This window comes from Stegodyphus dumicola, chromosome 2 (assembly GCF_044657685.1).
Source record: "Stegodyphus dumicola isolate Sdum_Otavi_A_Nest chromosome 2, ASM4465768v1".
NCBI classification, from domain to species: Eukaryota; Metazoa; Arthropoda; class Arachnida; order Araneae; family Eresidae; genus Stegodyphus; species Stegodyphus dumicola.
In genome coordinates this window covers 50,916,832-50,935,521 of record NC_140769.1, presented here as the reverse complement: position 1 = coordinate 50,935,521, position 18,690 = coordinate 50,916,832, and the positions used below count along the sequence as shown (strand labels likewise).

At 32.0% G+C, this 18,690-nt stretch overlaps 1 protein-coding gene across 2 annotated transcripts in view; it reads right to left on the bottom strand.

Moving 5' to 3' along the window:
* Window positions 1–18,690, bottom strand: part of LOC118196640 (short-chain dehydrogenase/reductase family 9C member 7-like) — a 51,816-nt gene that overhangs the window by 19,589 nt on the left and 13,537 nt on the right. Inside the window, exons 2-4 of one of the 2 annotated variants that reach the window (XM_035368111.2) lie at window positions 13,846–14,058; window positions 10,452–10,634; window positions 4,705–4,837 (exon numbers count right to left, since the gene is read on the bottom strand). In XM_035368111.2, the coding sequence (XP_035224002.1) occupies window positions 4,705–4,837; window positions 10,452–10,634; window positions 13,846–14,058 (529 nt within the window). The remainder of the gene's footprint in view (window positions 1–4,704; window positions 4,838–10,451; window positions 10,635–13,845; window positions 14,059–18,690) is intronic. The other variant, XM_035368112.2, reaches the window with a different exon arrangement.

The window sequence follows — 18,690 nt, the reverse complement described above, 5'->3', positions numbered from 1 at the left end:
CATTTTGCTGTATTATCATGCCAATACTTTTTTGACATGCAAATTTATGTTTTTGTTGTATATTTTGTATAAAAGGCATATTAAAACGAAAGTTTCATTAGGTGTGTGTCTTTATTGTCTCCTGTGATTATTATGTCCATGTAAAATTGTCAAGCATTTCCTTTGTTAGCTAATATGATCAATTTTAGGCAATTGCCAATATTTCTTTTACCCATTCTATATAATGAAGGCTAAAAAGTAAAAATGTTGCTCTCTTTAACCTCCAGTTTTGTACGAACTTAACCATAAAATTTTGAAGACTCACTGTGTATTACCAGAATAATTCAAGAGTTTTCAGAATACATTTAGGGCATAACGACGAATGAAAGCTACTTGTTTCTACACACTTTGGTTTCCGTCTGCAACAAAACATTATTCTTGACTCCCATTTTAACTAGTCGCTTGAATTTATTTAAAATTATCTTTGTGAATTTTGTGCATAATAATTCTTATTTCAAGTAAACCGTAGTGAATATTTTAATAACTGTAATCTTTGCTTAATCTAGAAACTACGTTCACTGTTAGAAAGGGGTCCGTGATACTTAGCCGATAGGACATTTTGCCGAAACGAACACTTAGCCGATAGGTCATTTAACCGACACGGACAGTTACCCGACAAGACATTTAGCCGACAAGGACACTTAGCCGACAGGACATTTAGCCGACACGGATAGTTATCCGACACGACATTTAGATGACAAGCACACTTAGCCGACAGTACATTTGGCCGACACAGAGAGTTAGCCATCAGGACATTTAGCTACGGGACATTTAACTGTCAAGACACTTAGTCAACAGGATAGTAAGCCGACAGTGACATTTAACTGACACGTACCCAACAATTATTTAAACTTACAATCAATTAAAAAATTTCTCGACTTCTCCATGAGTTCAATATTTAAGTTATTTTTTCACCTATCAGTAAAATCCATTTTTCGATTCTTAAAGATCTCATATGTGCTTTAATTATTGTATTAATTTAGCGTTGTTTGATGTGTATCGTGCTGTTTGGTGTATATTGGCCAAATTGAGAAAGCGCTGAAATTTCTCGTCAGGGAATATGAATTAAATTTCGAAAGGAAAAAAGAATTTTTTTAGGTAAGTACAGCGGCTACTTAATTCCATTTTAATATGGGATCTTCAAAAATTATCCGTAAAGCTTCTTCATTTCATCAACTGGGTTCTTTTGAACACTTTCACATCATTAATAATTTTCTTGGTTACTTAATGATATTAATTTTCCAATCTCTCTCTTTCAAATTTCTAATACCTTTACGTTTCATTACTATTTTACTCAATACACCATGCTACATTTTTTCCCTTACAAAATCGTTTCCCTCCTCCCACTAATGAAATTTCCTTTCTCTGTCATGAAAAATCTGAATAATGCTATAAAAATTATTGCTATTTTTGAATTATACTTTTTATAGAAACATATGGTGGTGAAGGGTTAGTTTAGAAAATATATTTTATTTTGTTATTAAAAAGAACTAAAAAAGTGAATTTTTAAGACAAGCAAAGACATAAATTATTTGTGACCTCTATAATGAGCTGTTCATGCCAACATTCTTTTAAAATAATAAGTTCTGTAACATAAGATAAAAGTTCTGTAACTTTTTGCTGACCACGCGTACCCGCTCCGATTTCGTGGCTGGGAACTAGTTGATAGTTGACAATCTGATTGTCCTTAGGGGATTAGATCAATATAGCTTTTTAAAGCCCATCTGGGATAATATACATAAGCAATTAGCATTTAAGCATTGACCATGCCTCTCTCTTAAAATACTTACTTAGGTTAATGTTTATAGCACTAAACTGGTACATAATTAGTACCAGTTTAGTTGTTTAATTTAGAAGTAAAATATTCTTTAAGGTTTTGTTTTATTCATAACTGAATACATTTCTGCAAAAAGTACATTTTCACTCTTCATATATCGAAAACTTTGTTGATATGAAACTCCGGACGTGGGAAAATCTACAAAGAGAAATCGGATGAAGCTGCAGGAGAGGCCACAAACAAGCAGGGCGGAGCAAAGCCAGACATCCTGAAAAATTCACCGTAATGTAGTGCCATCTATCGATGATAGATTTAACTAGATCAGTCATGTAACTAAATAATATTATGTACTCTCTTTTGAAAGTCGCGATGTGTAATTTTCAATATGTCTATTATATTGAAAATTACACATTATTAATGTTTTTCTTATAAAATGTAATTTTAATTAATGTTATTATTTCTTGTAAAATGTAACTGTTCTCAATATCTGTTAAAAATGTATAAATTTGCATTTCATTTTTCAAAATTTTATTTTTTTTCCTCTTTCATTCCTTCTCTTTCTCGTTTTTGGTTTAGCTACATGGTAATGGGAAATTTTTGGTGCCCATTTTCCTGAATGCATTTATAAAGTTCTAGCCTAAAAGGGCAATTTTCATTGGAAGAGACTGGTTATATATTAAGTAACATGGTCACTCTATTTTTGTTAGGCCCAGCAGCGGCCGAGCGGTAAAGTCACTGAACACTGGCAGTTCGGTTCGAATTTCGAATCCCGCGAACGGACAGGCTGCATGGTTGTTTTCGAAGTTTTCCCCATGTGTAACATGTATACGAGCCGTTTTTCCTTAAAAAGTCCTCCACGAAGGTGTCCTTCCCTTAGGCAGATAGCCCTCTGGCTTTGCCGTAATTACATAAACCAAACCTACTTCTGTTAGGCAGCCGCAGGCCACGAGGTACGAATTCCCGTGCGGAAGCCCTATCCCAGATTAATAAATATGCGATGCCTAACGTGTAAATAGCATTCTGAGGGTGTAAATAGCATTTTAGAAAAAAAAATTAGTTCCAGTGTGGCGAGGAGCAGGGCGAATCACTGTATTTTCTGACAGGAAAGGAAATTTCATTAGTGGGAAGAGCGAAACGACTATATACGAGAATGAATGTAGTGTGATGTGTTGAGCAAAGTAGCAATAAAATGTCAAAGTATTAGAAATCTGAAAGCATTGGGAAAAGCGAAACTCATTGTCGGCTTAATGTCCTGTCGGCTAATTGTCCGTGTCGGCAAAATGTCCTGTCTGCTAAATGCCCATGTCGGCTAAGTGTCTTGTCTGCTAAGTGTCCGCGTCGGTTAAATGTCCTGTCGGCTAAGTGTCCATGTTGTCTAAATGTCCCTATCGGCTAAATGTCTTGTCGGCTAACTGGTGTCGGTTAAGTGTCCCGTCGGTTAAGTGTCCGCAACCGGTTAAAAGTCATATAAAAGTTTAATTTGAGTTTCATGAAACTGTTTTAATACAGAATTAATATAGTTATCATAGACTTTTGGCTTTCTTCCATAAACTTTGCAAATTGAACTACCCGTCTAAAATCAATATTTAAGGAAAAAAAAATATGTAGCCACATTTTCCGAACACATTGGGCATTGAACTCAGTTGTCTTTTATGATATTTGTTTGATTTTAAGTAAATTGTATTTCTGTCTTTGTACTAAAGAGCAGCGCTTTAAGCTTGCGCTTTGGAGCTTCAAAGTTGCTGGGAATTACTGGAGTTCAACCGTTTGCAGAAGTTCTTCGAGATTCGCTTCTGAAGCCAGAGGTTCTTCGCCGTTCCTCAGCCAACTTAATGTTTGAAGAACAATACAGAGATTCGGTCAACATTATGTTTCTGAAGTTTCTTAAGTTCTACACTGAGATAATCGCAAGTCACTATTATATAACGGAACATACAACATTTAATAAATGATATACCTTCAATCTTTATTCTGAAGATAGACGAAAAGTTGGTTTGATTAATAAAAGAAAACGTCGAAATAATAAAAATATTTGATCAGCCTCTTGTTATCCTGAGACTACGTATGACAAAGCAAATCATCCACTTAGTTTTTTGATTAAATAATGTAAATATGATTACCATCCCTTTGATAATATAGCACGGCAAAATGCTATAGGCTGCAAGATATTTTTAAATTAGTTTTCGAAATTTTAATGTTTTAATTCAAGTTTTTTTCGAAAATCATGTAAAATTTGTAAGATAAAAAATTTTATATAATGAAACATGTAAAAACATATTTAAATGATTTTTTTTGACACAGAATGCAATACAATTTCATTTATTTTGATTTCTATTCATAATTATTTGATCTTCTTTATAGCAGGCAACTGCCAAATAAGCTTTGCCAGTTCCTCCGTAATTACGTGTACAGTAAAGTGTGGAAATAAATAACCCTTGTTTTGTTTCGTTGACGCTCGAAGTCTTTGCCAGTTATCCGAATTTCTAATACATCGAGATCTAACCTAAATATAGTTGAATTGGATATCACGATTTCCCTCGAAAATACAGGAAAAAGTCTCGTTTTATATTCTGGTGTCACTTTTGATGCCAGGACATTTGTAATTTAATGCATTTGTCGGGAATGGCACGGTACCTATCAGTCATTTAGCCGCTTCATCGAGAATCCTGGCTAAAGTGTGCTACAGGGTCGACCGTTTTTACACTCGCAAGAACGGAAAAATTTCGTCCCATTTTCGATGAAGTATCCGTTCCGATACCCGGGGGCGAATCCGAGGGTCTTTCATCCTTTACACGAGGAATGTTTTGTATGCCGCAATCTTCTGAAACGTTTCAGGATTCACATTTTATTATGAATCTATTTAAACAACTTATTTTTTATATACTTACGCATAAAAGAAAGGCTCGATACTTATCACTTTAATTCCCCAGATAGCCATTTCCATGCGCAGACCGGAGGTAAAAGATACTGCAGCACTTTTACTCATACAGTAACCCACATATCCAGGACTGCATACTTGACCTAGAACAGAATGTACATTACTTTATACAAATATGAGCATATTCAGCTACTTAATCATAATGAATTTCCTTAAGATTTTTATGTAAGGATAGAATAAAGGACGCTTTTTCCCCACACGAATTGTAAAACTGATTTAAAATAGAAGAGTCAAAAGAGATTTTTTTCGTGGCGACTGTGCGTACCTACGTATGTATGTATCTTGCATAACTTAAAAACGAGTAGCCCCAGAAAGTTGAAATTTTGCATATAGGACTGCTATAACATGTAGATATGCACCTCCTATTTCGGTTGCAATCGGCCGCACCAAAAGTATATAAATATATGTATACATATATATCCACTGTGTTACTCGGTTCAGTGAGCTCAGTTTCTTTATTCTTATGTGTTTGTATATTGTGCAATTCGTTGCTTTAAAATTGATTGAATTATGTTGTTCTTATCTTCCGGTTAAGGTTTTTATGTTTTTAGTTAATCTGCATGCTATAGTTGTATAATTATCAACAATTTAAAAGTTGTTTAAGTGCGGCTAAGCCTAATTTTTGTTACGATAGCAGCTATATTTGTTTACATTTGAAACTTAGCAGAATAGTAGATTTGTTGCCAATCTAGAGAAACTGACCTTCGCAACAACAAATAACGTCTTCTTTTATTACTGCGAATTAAATTATGCTTAATCCATTCTGGAAATATCATTTAAGTTATTAAATTATGTCATATATTGACTCAGTATAGCGTTCACAACAAATTAAGCAGTTTCTACGCCTTCAGTGTCTTTTTGCGGAGTCAGACCAAAAGTAAACTTTCAGTTTGTGCACCAAAAAATCTGCCTTCTTACACGCTGGCCGAATTGCTTGTTTTTGCGTAGAAAATGTAATTTTAGTTATAATCTTTTTTAAAATTGTTTTAACTATATTTGGGGTTTTATGTTTTGTATATCTTTCAATTATTAATATAGATTTTGCCTTGTCGCGAAGTGAGAACTGAATTAATTGAATGATAAATATTGAAATTCGAGGAAATAAATTTAAATGACAGGTAGGAAAAAATGCGTATGATTTAATATTCCGTACAAGGAAGTCATGTGGTGTACACATCAGATTTTTTATGGAGATAAATATATAGTAATATAAAGCAGCTACTTCTGATCTACGAAATTAGATTGAGGCAGGAGCTTTCAATCGAATTTCCTGCTGCTTGTGTTTAGTCCAGAATAACATCGAATTTATCATGAAATAGAAGGACTTCTACACTTTTGGTTATTGAAGATAGCCTTTTTTTTAAAGCAAAGAACAATGTAATTCAGATGAATGAATTCAGAACCACCGCACACGTATGGTACTCAATAAAATGATTTTATTATAGTTAAATGTTGTCTCCCTTTATAACTGTTTCTCTTGGTTAGCCTATAAGTTCTGAAATTTTATTCAATTTCTATTGCAAATTTTCTTCAACTATTCTTGGAAGGTACTTTTTATGGATAAATAGTCATTTTTGGAAATTTAGACCGTCTTGTAGATGGAAATCTCAACTTTTGAATTTCAGAAAACATGTTCTCAAATTTACTGTTTCGAATAAATGTTCTTAAAAAAGAAAGAAAAACTTAAATAATCCGATTATTCCTTCATACTAAGTATGCAAACGATTAACGTTTCAAGGTCGATGAGTACTAACTTCGGTTACAGCGCGTTTCTACAGCTCAATCAGCATCGTATCGTCATAAAGATGGTAAATAATTCCGGATGGTTTCCCTTTTCTCGTTGTCAGTGCTGCAGTTACCTGCAGACATAAACAATAACGCCGTTACCACGTTGTCGGAAAATTTATACACAATTTCATTACTTTGAAAGTGGTCTCATAGTAGGGATGCGTGAAATGGGCTGATCATGTCGAACAATAGATGTCGTCTGGATGTGCCTGTTGAATGGGAAAACACATGCAGACAAATCTCTGAATGAGACTGGCGGTGAATAATAAAACTATCTCTACTAACGATGCAAGATACCTACATATGTATGTGGCATTTCAGTTTATTAAAATGCAAGTATATTTTTGCACATTGTATCTGAATAATACAATGAATCATTTTAATGGCAAACAACGTCATGAATTAGATTATTTTTCTTCAAATATAAATCTTATATGATATGCAGGGAATATTTTCAGCTATCTTCTGCACCTTTTGCAAACGCCAACAAAGTAGCTCATCCTATTAACTAGAATTTCGCCAAAGATGCTCTTTCTGTAGCTAAATAAAATTTTTCACTTTTTCATCTGGGTGTATCATTTTTATATATACCTGTCTCTCAGGAATACTCTGCGAATACAATGACAGAAATTCAAGTTCAGCTGGTACATTATCCAGGATATCCAATATATCATTTCATTCAAGATAATGTTTGAAAGGAATGATTACATGAATGTGTTCATTTCTATATTCCAGGATGATATACACTCATTCTAAAGAGCTGTAAAATGCCATTAAATAATTACAAGTAGCGTCAGCAATAACTGCATCACTTAGGAAGGAAATTCCAAAATTTTTGTCTGCTATAATATCTTGCACCATTACGTATTCCATTATATTATTACCATTACGTATCTGGCACCATTACGCGAAAATTTAATTAAATGCGCTCTCTGAGCGCTCCAGATGCAAATACAGAGTTTAATGCAGCTACCTGAATGAAATTAACATCATTTGGTAAAACGAATACGCTCAGTCACTACACGATTCCTTTACTAAAATTAACACAATGATTTCACGAAAAAAAAAAGACAAATTTTTGTCACCACCTCAGTTGCTGCAAAAGACAAATCTATGAAAAACTATGAGGCTAGGCCTATGAAACATTGCTCAGCATTTAGACTTCATTCCGATTTTAGTTTCCTGTGAATTTTCGTCTGTTTGGGATTTCCTTGGCTGTAATGTAAATATGAGTTCATTTCTTTCTTCAAGTCATTTATGAAAGTATCCTTGCTCCGTTAAATAATTCTTGAGTCCTTTGCGATAATAACGTAAGCAACAAACCAAGTCAGTGTTACGACAAAGTGTTTGTACTGTACGTGTAATATATTTTCATGTGTTCCAATGGCCTAACAAAAGTATAATTTTTTGTAGTTCAAGACGGAGTTTCTTCCGATGAATTTTATGACCAGTCTTCAGTTGCCACTCATCTCGAAACTTTTCCTACACTAAACTTTCACTCAAGTTGCATGGCAACAGTACTGCAGATTGCTATTTCACTCGAAGTACTCTGTAATCAACAAAGAATAATGGCATGTTTACAAGTAAGTTTTTGAATTCATTGCTGAAGTTCCTATCAAATAAGAAAAAAGAGAATCTGAAGTTAGATCAACGATGATAGCAAGATTTCTAAAAGTTTATATTGCTGGATCATATCGCCGGCCAGCCGGTATAGTTGTTAGTAATGTTGATTGCCATACCAATGGCTAGGTTCGAATCTTGGAGGCGGCTTGGGTGTTTGTAAATATATAATGATTATGCGGTAATAAGGCACTCAAAATACTATATGGCGAGCTAACAGTCTTCTTAAGAGACTGGTGATAGGAGAAGAGGGATGGGAGGCCCTTCGATCTTTTACCCCCCGGGATGTTCTGTCTCAAAAGTGAGACGGAAACTTAACAATTAGCTGTATTCGATAATATTTCAATCACCTGTGGTACTGCAGAGGTGCCTGCTTCTAACTATACCTGTTGTATCATACCAAATTTTGATTATTTATGTGCAATGGATGAAACAAATATTTATATTAAAAATGCCGAATCATTATTTAATGAATCATTCTATTGTTCCTCGTTTTCTTACTGTTGCAAATGTTCGTAATTTTTTTAAGGAACTATTACTCTTTTCATGCAATTTTTATATTAAGCATAGCGAATGCTTCAGACTGTGTCTGTTATATGGGTCTAGTTTGAGCAAAAAAAATATTTGAATAATAAATATGCCTTAAAAATCGGTTGTAACTTCTGAACGCAAGACTGTCTTCTTTTCCTCAAACACAAAACTTGGACAGAGGCTGAAGTTTTTGAAGAAAGAAAATCCCACACCCACACACCAAAGGCTTATTTTCCAGAAAATGCAACGAATTTATTAGAGTGGGTTAAATTTTTGTTCCTGAAAGGGCTAAATAGCATCACCCTGGTCGCGCACGTGCCACGCTAATGATTTCCTACTGCAGAGCTCATATTCACTTTTGAACGATATAACCAAACGCGGGGGACCACTACTTTTACTTGCATAGATATGTCTTACGTTTACTGTAACGTTGTTATCGAATCATATTCAGAGAACATTTCTGTTTGACGGCTAAAATTATATCGATAGCGCATCGCGATCAGAAAGTCTTGGACTCTTAACAGTTTATTTTTAAAGCTACACTTTTGCATTAAAATTTCCTTCCATATCCTGATACTGTTTCTAGAATTCTCACTATTCTCCTCTGTGATGCTTTAATAGTTTTATCATTTTTCACTGGTATGCTGAAAAAAAAGAATGGTTTTTTGTATTTATCATCCCTTGAAATAGTACATTACATGCATAATCAGGGTTTGGTACTTTTTAGCTTCAGAGTGGAATTGTAATTCCACTTGGAGCCCAAAATAATACGAGGTCCGATAATTTATTTTTATTTAAATTATAATATATTTATTATTTTATATATAATTTATTTTTATTTAAATTATAATATATTTAATAATTTGATAAATTATTAAATTAACTCTAATATATTTATAATTAATTTAATAATTTATCAAATTTCTATTTGACTCTTTACATTTCTTTTAATTTTAATTTAATTACTTAATGATTTTAATTTTTTGGTAATTTTATTTTTTATTGTTTCATTCCTTCCAGTCTTTTATAGGGCTCCGAGACTTCTAATTTTAAAAATTAAGCCCTGCTTTCAGCTGCTCGACGGTGAATTACTTGTCTGTTTTCCAATTTGAGATTTCCTTGAAGAAAGTTCATTAGGCATTTCTGCTACACACTTACTTGGTAATCAAAACTTAGTCATTTATGTCTTGTACATATTCTTCGGCATCGTTTCGTTTGCATCTACGTATGCATGTAAATTGCCTTTCATTTTCTATGAGTAGTTTCCTTTCCAGTAAATTTATTTAAATGTTATTAAATCTTAAATTTATTTCTGCAACATGTTTTAAACAGTTGCAATTCTCAGTGAATTTGAATGTGATATTTACTTTTCACTGGCTCCTAGTACTGCTCTTGAATTTCTGGGAATACCTCCCTTCGATGCGTCATGTGTAGTAAATTGTCTTATTTTCTTTCCTCTTCCTGCAGTTTTTTTCTTTAGAGGAATACACTTGCTTGGATTTGAAAGTTAACAGCTTTTAGGACATTATTACCGGAGACAACGATTTGTTGCAGCAAATGCTTGATGCAGTTCTTCGTTACCTCATAGGCCGTTTAGCGTTGTTATAAATCATATATAAAAGACTATGACCGTAATAAACTTTGGGTTGCATACGCGTCATATATATAATTATAGTTAAATATGATACATTTTACACCTGAAACATTTATGCTGTATTACATTACCTTATAATATTGCTTAGGATAATAAAAGCTTACCAGCAAAGCTTGTTACATTAACAACGCGTCCTCTCGATTTCTTTAAGAAAGGCAAAAAAGTTTTCGTAACTCGTACAACTCCGAATGTGTTGACGGCAAAAATTTTCTCCAACTCTGAAATGGGCGTCCAGTCAATTAATGCTGCCTGGCCCACACCTGCATTATTCACGATGGCCCATAACACTGAAAAAGCATATATACATTTATAAAAATTTACTTACATTAAAGTACTGCAAGAAAATAGCTGTAAAATCCTTACATCAAGTTGTTATTGTTATTTAACAATGCAAATATTATGCACAATTATTCTGTGAAGTTTTAAAATTGGAATTTTTGAATAGTTCTGTGAACCTCTTAAATAATAACTGTCATATATATTTGCATATAATTCGATGTTTTAGAGACACGATTTTATATTGTTTAACATATAATTTGAATACGAAAAACTCGCATCCCAAAGTGTCTACATGACCATACCCACACCGACAACATGTAATTATTACCAAACTATTATCTGTTTATCACAACAACACCTCTTGACAGAATGACAGATTTTACTTTTAGTTTGTTTGGCAATACAAAATTTATAGTCCTGTTATTTAAAAAAAGACAAAGCTTATTTATAATAAAGGTACTACTTTCTGAAATAATATTCTGTTTTTATAAAATTACATTGGCAGCTGCAATGAAAATGACAGTTACCCAGATAATTTAAGTATTAATATTTTAAAAAATGAAAAAAATAAATGCCGTTGAATGCACATATAAGCCTAGATTTGACTTTATGCTCGTTTATTAAGGTTTATAGGTCGACTTATATGCAATTTTATATAGTAATGGCAATGATTACAACATGTTTCTTTTAAAATATCATATCCTTACATCCATAAATGTAAACTGAAATTTTTGTTTTATTACATGCAACCGACTTCTGCTACATATGAAAAGTAGCAAAGAAATTGACTGAAAAATAAAGTTACCAATTTTTTAATAATATTATAACTAGTGATGAAAAATTATGTTGTTCATATAATTGAGAAGAGAACTGATAGCTACCTGCTTGTGTAAAAGAAAAATAATTTCGTACCGTTTCTTAAAAGAGGCTTCAGGATTTGCTGATGAATTTTTCGTTTGACAGGAAATAAAGCATTCTGTCCCCTTGATACCCATGCTGCGTAGTGGTTAGTGCATTTATCCGATAATATGAATATTTGCAGTTTGATTTAAGGTGAGTATTTAAATGATTTTTAACATTAAAAAAAGTGCTTAACAATCTGTTTTTACAAATCAAGTATAATATGTTTTCTTTAATTTCAGATTCTTCAGTAAAAGGCTGTTTTCTTAATGAGAAATCATCTGAATATTAATTTAAATTTCACAGTTATTTTCATTACTTACCGTATTTATACTTTAAATTCCATTCAGAGTAAATTTTTCAGCAATCTCATTAAGCTTTACAGTCTTTTCTTAGACAACAAAGAAATCACCGAATTGGAAAATTGGGCTATCTATCTTTAACACCCAAGTTTTCTAATTGTATTAAATTTCAAAAACAACTTTTACCAACAAATGAATGATATTCCAGAGGGTAATAACGATTCTACTGTCCTCTGTAATCTCTTCTTCTTTATTAAAGAATATAACTCAATCAACGAATTTCCTAATCCCAAACCTTTTTAAATATACCTACAGGTATATTGACAACATTATTACCATTAACTATAAGAATGAAACTGAGAAAAATATATTTATCCTTATCGCTTTAAATTAAATAAAACTGATATTAAAGATTATTTAAACTTCCAAATCTATAACCTAAACAAAAAAAAATGACAAAAGGAAACTTTTTAGCTTCAAAACCATTAAACTAATTAATTAGTCAATAGTTTTGAAACTGAAACACCTTATAAATTTCTCAACTAACTGCGACCTAAGCTTCAACATTTCCAAAAAATTCTTTGCGAATAACATAACAAATCAAGCAGCCAGAATTAGAAAAATCTATAGAAACAGTAAAGAATTTTTAAAGGAAATTTTAGTTAAAATTTTCAAAAATAAGGAAATACCGTATGTTTTTGTAAAATAGTAACTCGCTAAATTACACTTGTCAGTCTAATCTTACATAGTTATTGATTTGTAGCTAAGAATTCACCTAAAGAAATTAGGAGATATAGACTAGATTTTTTTTATTCACAGTTAAAGAAAAAAAAACTTTTTCAAACATTTTACAATTACGTAATTATTCTGAATAAACTTTTTATCACTTTCTTACTATCCTTTTACTAACAGAGGGGATAATTTCAATTTCAAAGTTCTATGAATGCCTTCGTAGATTAAATCTTTCTACTATAGTTTCTCATAATAGTAATTTCGACTTTCGTTGTCTTTATTTCTCTTTCTGGTAAGAAAACTAACTGCAACGGCATTTATCAAACTATAGTTTGTAACAGCAAACCTAATTTATTCTACATACTTTGATAAAGCTAATATAAGGTAACTTTTTCACTCTCCGTACTTCAAGCAGCAGTCTTATATTATTTATTAATTTTATGATTTGTTATATTAGAAACTGAATAATTTTAATTTCTTAATTTTAATATTTAGCTAGATCTGTCTACAGTAAGTTGCCACTTATCGCAGATAGGCACATATTGTGGCTGAATTGTTTTTACAGATTCGAACTTTTTCCTTTTTACCATTTTTAAAAAATACGTTTGATTAAAATTTAAAATTTTATGGAACTAATTAATTTGTACAATATGTTCTCCACACCAATCACATAATTTTATTTCACTAACGACCTCAGAGCGAATTTTGTATTTTCATATACCCTATATTTTAATGACTATATTTTGCTATCAGATCTAGAAAGTATTTTCAACCTTATACCTATTACTTCCCATCACTAGTTTTTAGCTAAACACATTTTATCAAAGTGTTAATTTTTTCTTTGTGCCACCTTTTTTTTCCCTTTTAGCTCCGGCTACACTCAGCGGTCATTTTAAATTTTGATTGTATCCTTTTTATCTAGTGACTGTATCTTTAGCCAAAGCTATTTTTTTGTTTCTGGCCTGTTGGAATTGGGGCAATTAAAGAACGATTTAATTTGTTTTCCTGATTAAAATTTTCTTACGGATTAATAATTTTTTTAATTGTGTATTGGTCAGTTTACAAACAGGTTACTTTTTTTTTGCGTTTTTCGAGACGCCAGTCCCCTTACGAAGATATCACGGAAATGTAAAATAATTTAATTTTTTAGTTAAAAAACTTTTAATTTTTCAAATTTATGGAGAGTTAATGAAGTCCTTAAAACTCAGATATTAAATATTATTTATAAAGGTGCTAGGAGAAGATCTTACGCATATTTATATATCTCAAAGTGTTTATAACATACCATCATTTCCAAGGTTCTTCATGACGAAATCTTTTGCAGAGTCGACACTTCTATCGTCAGTTACATCCAGTGGAACCACAAGAAGCTTAAAAGAACAATTGTTAGCTAACATCTTAGCGCCCTCACCATTTGGGAAAAGACAACCCGCAAAAACTCGGTATCCTAGTCTATTCATCCGCATTGCCAGAGCATGTCCGAATCCCGAATCACAACCTAAAGAGAGTATATGAGTTATGATATCGACGATTCAAGTGGGTTTTAAAATCAGTTTTAAAATATGCACTTCAGCATCAAGATGAAGTTTATGTAAACCGCTGCTGACATATTTTGATGGAAATTCTTGAAATCAAAACATACATCGCCTTTCTTGCCATCTCATCTTCAAGAGCAAAATGCAATGGGATTTTATTGTATTTAATATCTTTAGTATTATGTATTACTTTGAAACTGGGAAAGAGGATGAGTGTTTCGGTACTTATTTTTGTAAGCATTGCCCAAAGAATGTTTGAAGTACTGAACTGCTGTTCTGATTTGTACAAATTTATTCAAGTCAAAATTTATTTTATAATATAGTATTAAATATATTTTTCAAATTAATGTATATTACGCTGAAAGTGGAAAACAGGATGAGTATCCGAGTACCCACTTTTATGCATAGTCGCCTAAAGAATGTTTGGAGAATCAAATTGTTACTCTGTGTTGGGCAAGTAATAACTTCTGCATTGTCTTGTGTATTCCTCATATATATTCAGAATTCATATTAGTCTTAGGCGAAATTAATTGTATCGTCATCGGCAGCATTTTAAGAACTGCAGGAAAGAGATTTTGAAAAAAGTTATTGCTTTCTAGAATATTTAATATCTGATTTTGTTTTTGATGGTATAATATACTTTTAATATTCGCTTATTTACGTAAAATAGAAATATTTTGCATATTATTGATACGATTATTTCTTATCTTAGTTTGAGACAAATTCAAAAATCTCAGTTAATAATATATTTTCCCAGAAAACTATGATATGCACTATGATACGGGTAGTCAGGCATTTATTGATTATTCTTTGTTTTTAAAGATACAGTGCAAAGCTCGATTGTAAATGTTGAAGAAATGCGCAGTTCCTTTGTTTGTCATATAAACGCAGTTAAAGGGCGATATGCAAATACTAAAGTAGAATTAAAGTTTCATATCTCATTAAAGCATAATCCAAGCGGCGAACATGGAAAACACAATTCGAATGTAGAAACCTATATGTTATTAGCTGTAAGAAAGAGGAAATATCGCGCGGTGATAGAAACATTATCAACTCTTCATAGCCGAGCGCAAAAAGATTTATATAGGAGAGAAGTTTCGTAAGATCAAGTCTATTTTAAGTTGGTGTGGATAACGTCAGATGGACAGCTTCCTTGCTACCATTTTCAATGGCGATTCTAGTCTCCTCTTCGTTGAGCTGTGCCATCCGGAGTAAGACAATTCTTTTCAACAAAATTCCAATAATAACCTCCAGGGGTCCCCAACCTTTATGTTTCTAAGAACATGTTACTAGAATATCTGTTGGACGGCGGACACCATTTATTTTTCAAGGTGAATTTGTAGATGGATAGAGTTAATAATACATGCACATAAAAAAGAGATCGGTCGCATTTCACTCGTGCTGGTATCTGTATCGGAAGCAATTTCTATTTCATTAAAAATGAGAAAACGTTCACATAGAATTTTATTGAAAACTAAAACATTTTTAGTGTGATCGCACAGCTGAGGGCACACGTTAAACGATCGGCTGGCCTCTTGGTGCTCGCGGGCATAAAGTGGGAAACCCCTAGACTAGACAATGGTTTTGTGAACATGTCTGCATATATCATTCTGCTGTTGCGGTGAAGTAATTCAATGATTCTTTGCTTTCGTAAACACGCAACGATATTTTACATCGATATGTTTAATGTAACTGCTCTTTTTTCTTTTCTGAAAAGATTTATGTAGAACATGTTGTTCTAGAAAAGTAATGTTAGCCTCCTCTTGAATGAAACCTTAGTCTTCTATTAATTGTCTCATCCGCTGCAGCTTCTCCAGAGTTATAGCTAGAGCAATGTATTCAGCTTCTGTCGAAGATAAGGCATTACAATTTTGTTTCTTGCTTTTCCACGATACTGTACAGTTTCCTATTTGAAATATACATCCCGATGTGGATTTTCTGTCAGAGGTGTCTCCTACTCATTAAGTGTCGCTGTAAGTCTTGACGATTAGTTCAGCATTTGATTTTAAATGTAATTTGTAATTCAATGTAGTTCTTAGATGTAGTATAACTTTAATTATGCAATCCCAGTCCGATGTTGATAGATTTTATATTTTTCTATTAAGTATTCGAATAGAACTCGCTACGTCGGATCTAGATGCTCTTGCTAAATATAAGAGTGCTCTCACTGATTCTGTGTATTTTTTGGTTATTGGGAAAATTGTTTTGTTTGTTTTAGTTCTTCATAAAATTCATAGTCACGCGTGTACTTTAGTCACTTTGTTTCTTTTCTGATTCTCTATCGAATCTCTTAATCTTATTATAATTATTAGTTAGTTTAAAGTTTTCATCTTTTTCTATTTCAGTTTCGATTTTTAGATATGTAGATACTTCTCCAGGATTCAGAGTGTCAAAATATTCTTTGAGAATTCGTTCAACATCTTGAATTGCTCACGCTTGTCGCTCACAGCTTAATATGTCAACAACGTATACAGTTATATAAGTTCTTGTATTTTCATTGTTTGATGTGAAGGAGTATGGATCAGCCTTTTCTTTAATATATATTTTTATGCACAGGATTTCAATTTTGTGATTCTAGTTTATGGCTTCTTGTTTTAGTCCATAAATACTTTTGTTTAATTTACAGACTCTGTTTGCTTCACTCGAACAAACATAACTTTCTGGTTTCTTCATATATACTAGTTCTTCTTTCATGTCTCCATACAAAAAAGCTGTTTTTATGTCGAAATGGATTTTTAGTACTTTTTTGTGTTTAGCGCAGTTCAAAAACGCCAGTTGCTTTTACAAGGAAATGAGGCTTTATAAGCAACCCCCCAGTTGGTGAATTAATAAATTAACAGTTGGTGAAACGTGTTTTTAACCTAATAGATGGATATGCCTGTCTTTGGAAAAAGCTGCTGGGTCTTCCACATTTAGGTAAATGACGAAAATTAGAAATGTCTTAATAATAATAAAAAGCATAATTACAGTAATATTATTTCAAATTATGTTAAAGCTCGTGTTGTAATAATGGACATTTGTTATAAAGTTTTGAAATTTGTCGTGACTATTTAAAATAAGTAAAGGTATTCAAAATTTTTATATCTGTGATAGTATGCGAAAAGGTTTGAATGCGTTCTTTGAACAAATATCATTATTAAGAGTCGAAACCTAATTGTGACAAATTACTATCAAATTTAATTTTCTCTCAGTTTGGCTTCTTTTTATGTAAAGTTTATTTATCTAGTTTTTCTTAAAATTTTTATTGAAGGCTAACGTATAATTTCTTTTTATTTATTAAAATTGGAGAACCTAACTTGAATATACAGATTATTCGTCTTGATTTGAATTTGATTTTTTCTATATTTTTTTCAGTTACGTAATTTGAAGAAGATTTTAATGGCCATAAATCATAAATATAAACTTTGATATACTTTTACAATGCTAAAAGCTAGTTACCTTCTACAAAAAACGAAGGTTTTTATTTGCTGTTGTATTTAAGAATATCTCAGTCATCAGCAAGTAGCTATGCTGATTCGCTTTGTGAAGATCTGCCCATTTTTTTTATCAAAGCCATTCTGTTATTGTATTACATTTTGTTTGTTTTCTTTTCATTATTCTCTAAAGTCCATTTTACATTGCTTTACTATAAGAAAATGTGGTTGTTTCATGGTAAGTAAAAACAGAATTTCGTGAATATTAACAGAACTATTTTGTTTCAGATTGACAGCAACGCTTTTATAAAAGAATTTCAAGACAAAAACTGTAAAATTTACATTATGATATTCAAGCAAGAATTTCAAGAATTCTGAACTTTTCTAATTATTTCTTGTAAACTTTTAAAACTGGACTGAAAATGTCAAAAGTATTCTGAAATTTGCATCCATTGGTCAAAAATGTTATATTTAAAATTTAGATAATTTTTTTCATTACTTTATTTTCGTTGTTTCGCTAAACGCTCTAATGCTTTCTTTTTAAAAGTCTTTTCTACTGCAATTTTCTCTTTGAAGGGGAAGATCTGAATAGTAAAAAATAGTATGCTCAAAATGATTAACATTTGTTTATCCTTTTAATTCCTGATTTTAATTTGACTATGTCCCATTTCTGAAGTATAAAGTGCGTCACTTGAAAATTAATCCGTTTCGTGTTTATATGATCATGTTACAATAGAGCAGATCTTGTTCAATCGGATTAAAGATATCTTTTTACTATAAATACCATTGTTATTATTGCGCATTGATTTTCGTTTTTTAATAGTGTAATGTTGTAGAAAGTGTGATTGCGTAGATATTGAAATGCTGTTGCATAATGAAGAGCAAACGTGACAGCCCAGGCAGATTAAATATTCATATTTATTTCAATAAATATTTTGGGGCCATAAACAAATTGGCACACTTCTTGCCTCTTCAAGAAAACTTACACATTTTATTATTGCAATAGGAAGAAAGCAGTGAGACAGAATCTTAGCAAGAACAGAAATAGAAGCAAAGTGCGCAGTTATTCAATATGGTTGCTTATTACGAGAAAAGTTGGTTTCGGTTCTGGAAATTTTAAGTACCGAATGAGCTACTCATCATTGTCATGTTATAAGTCATATGATATGGATTAGTTTCGAA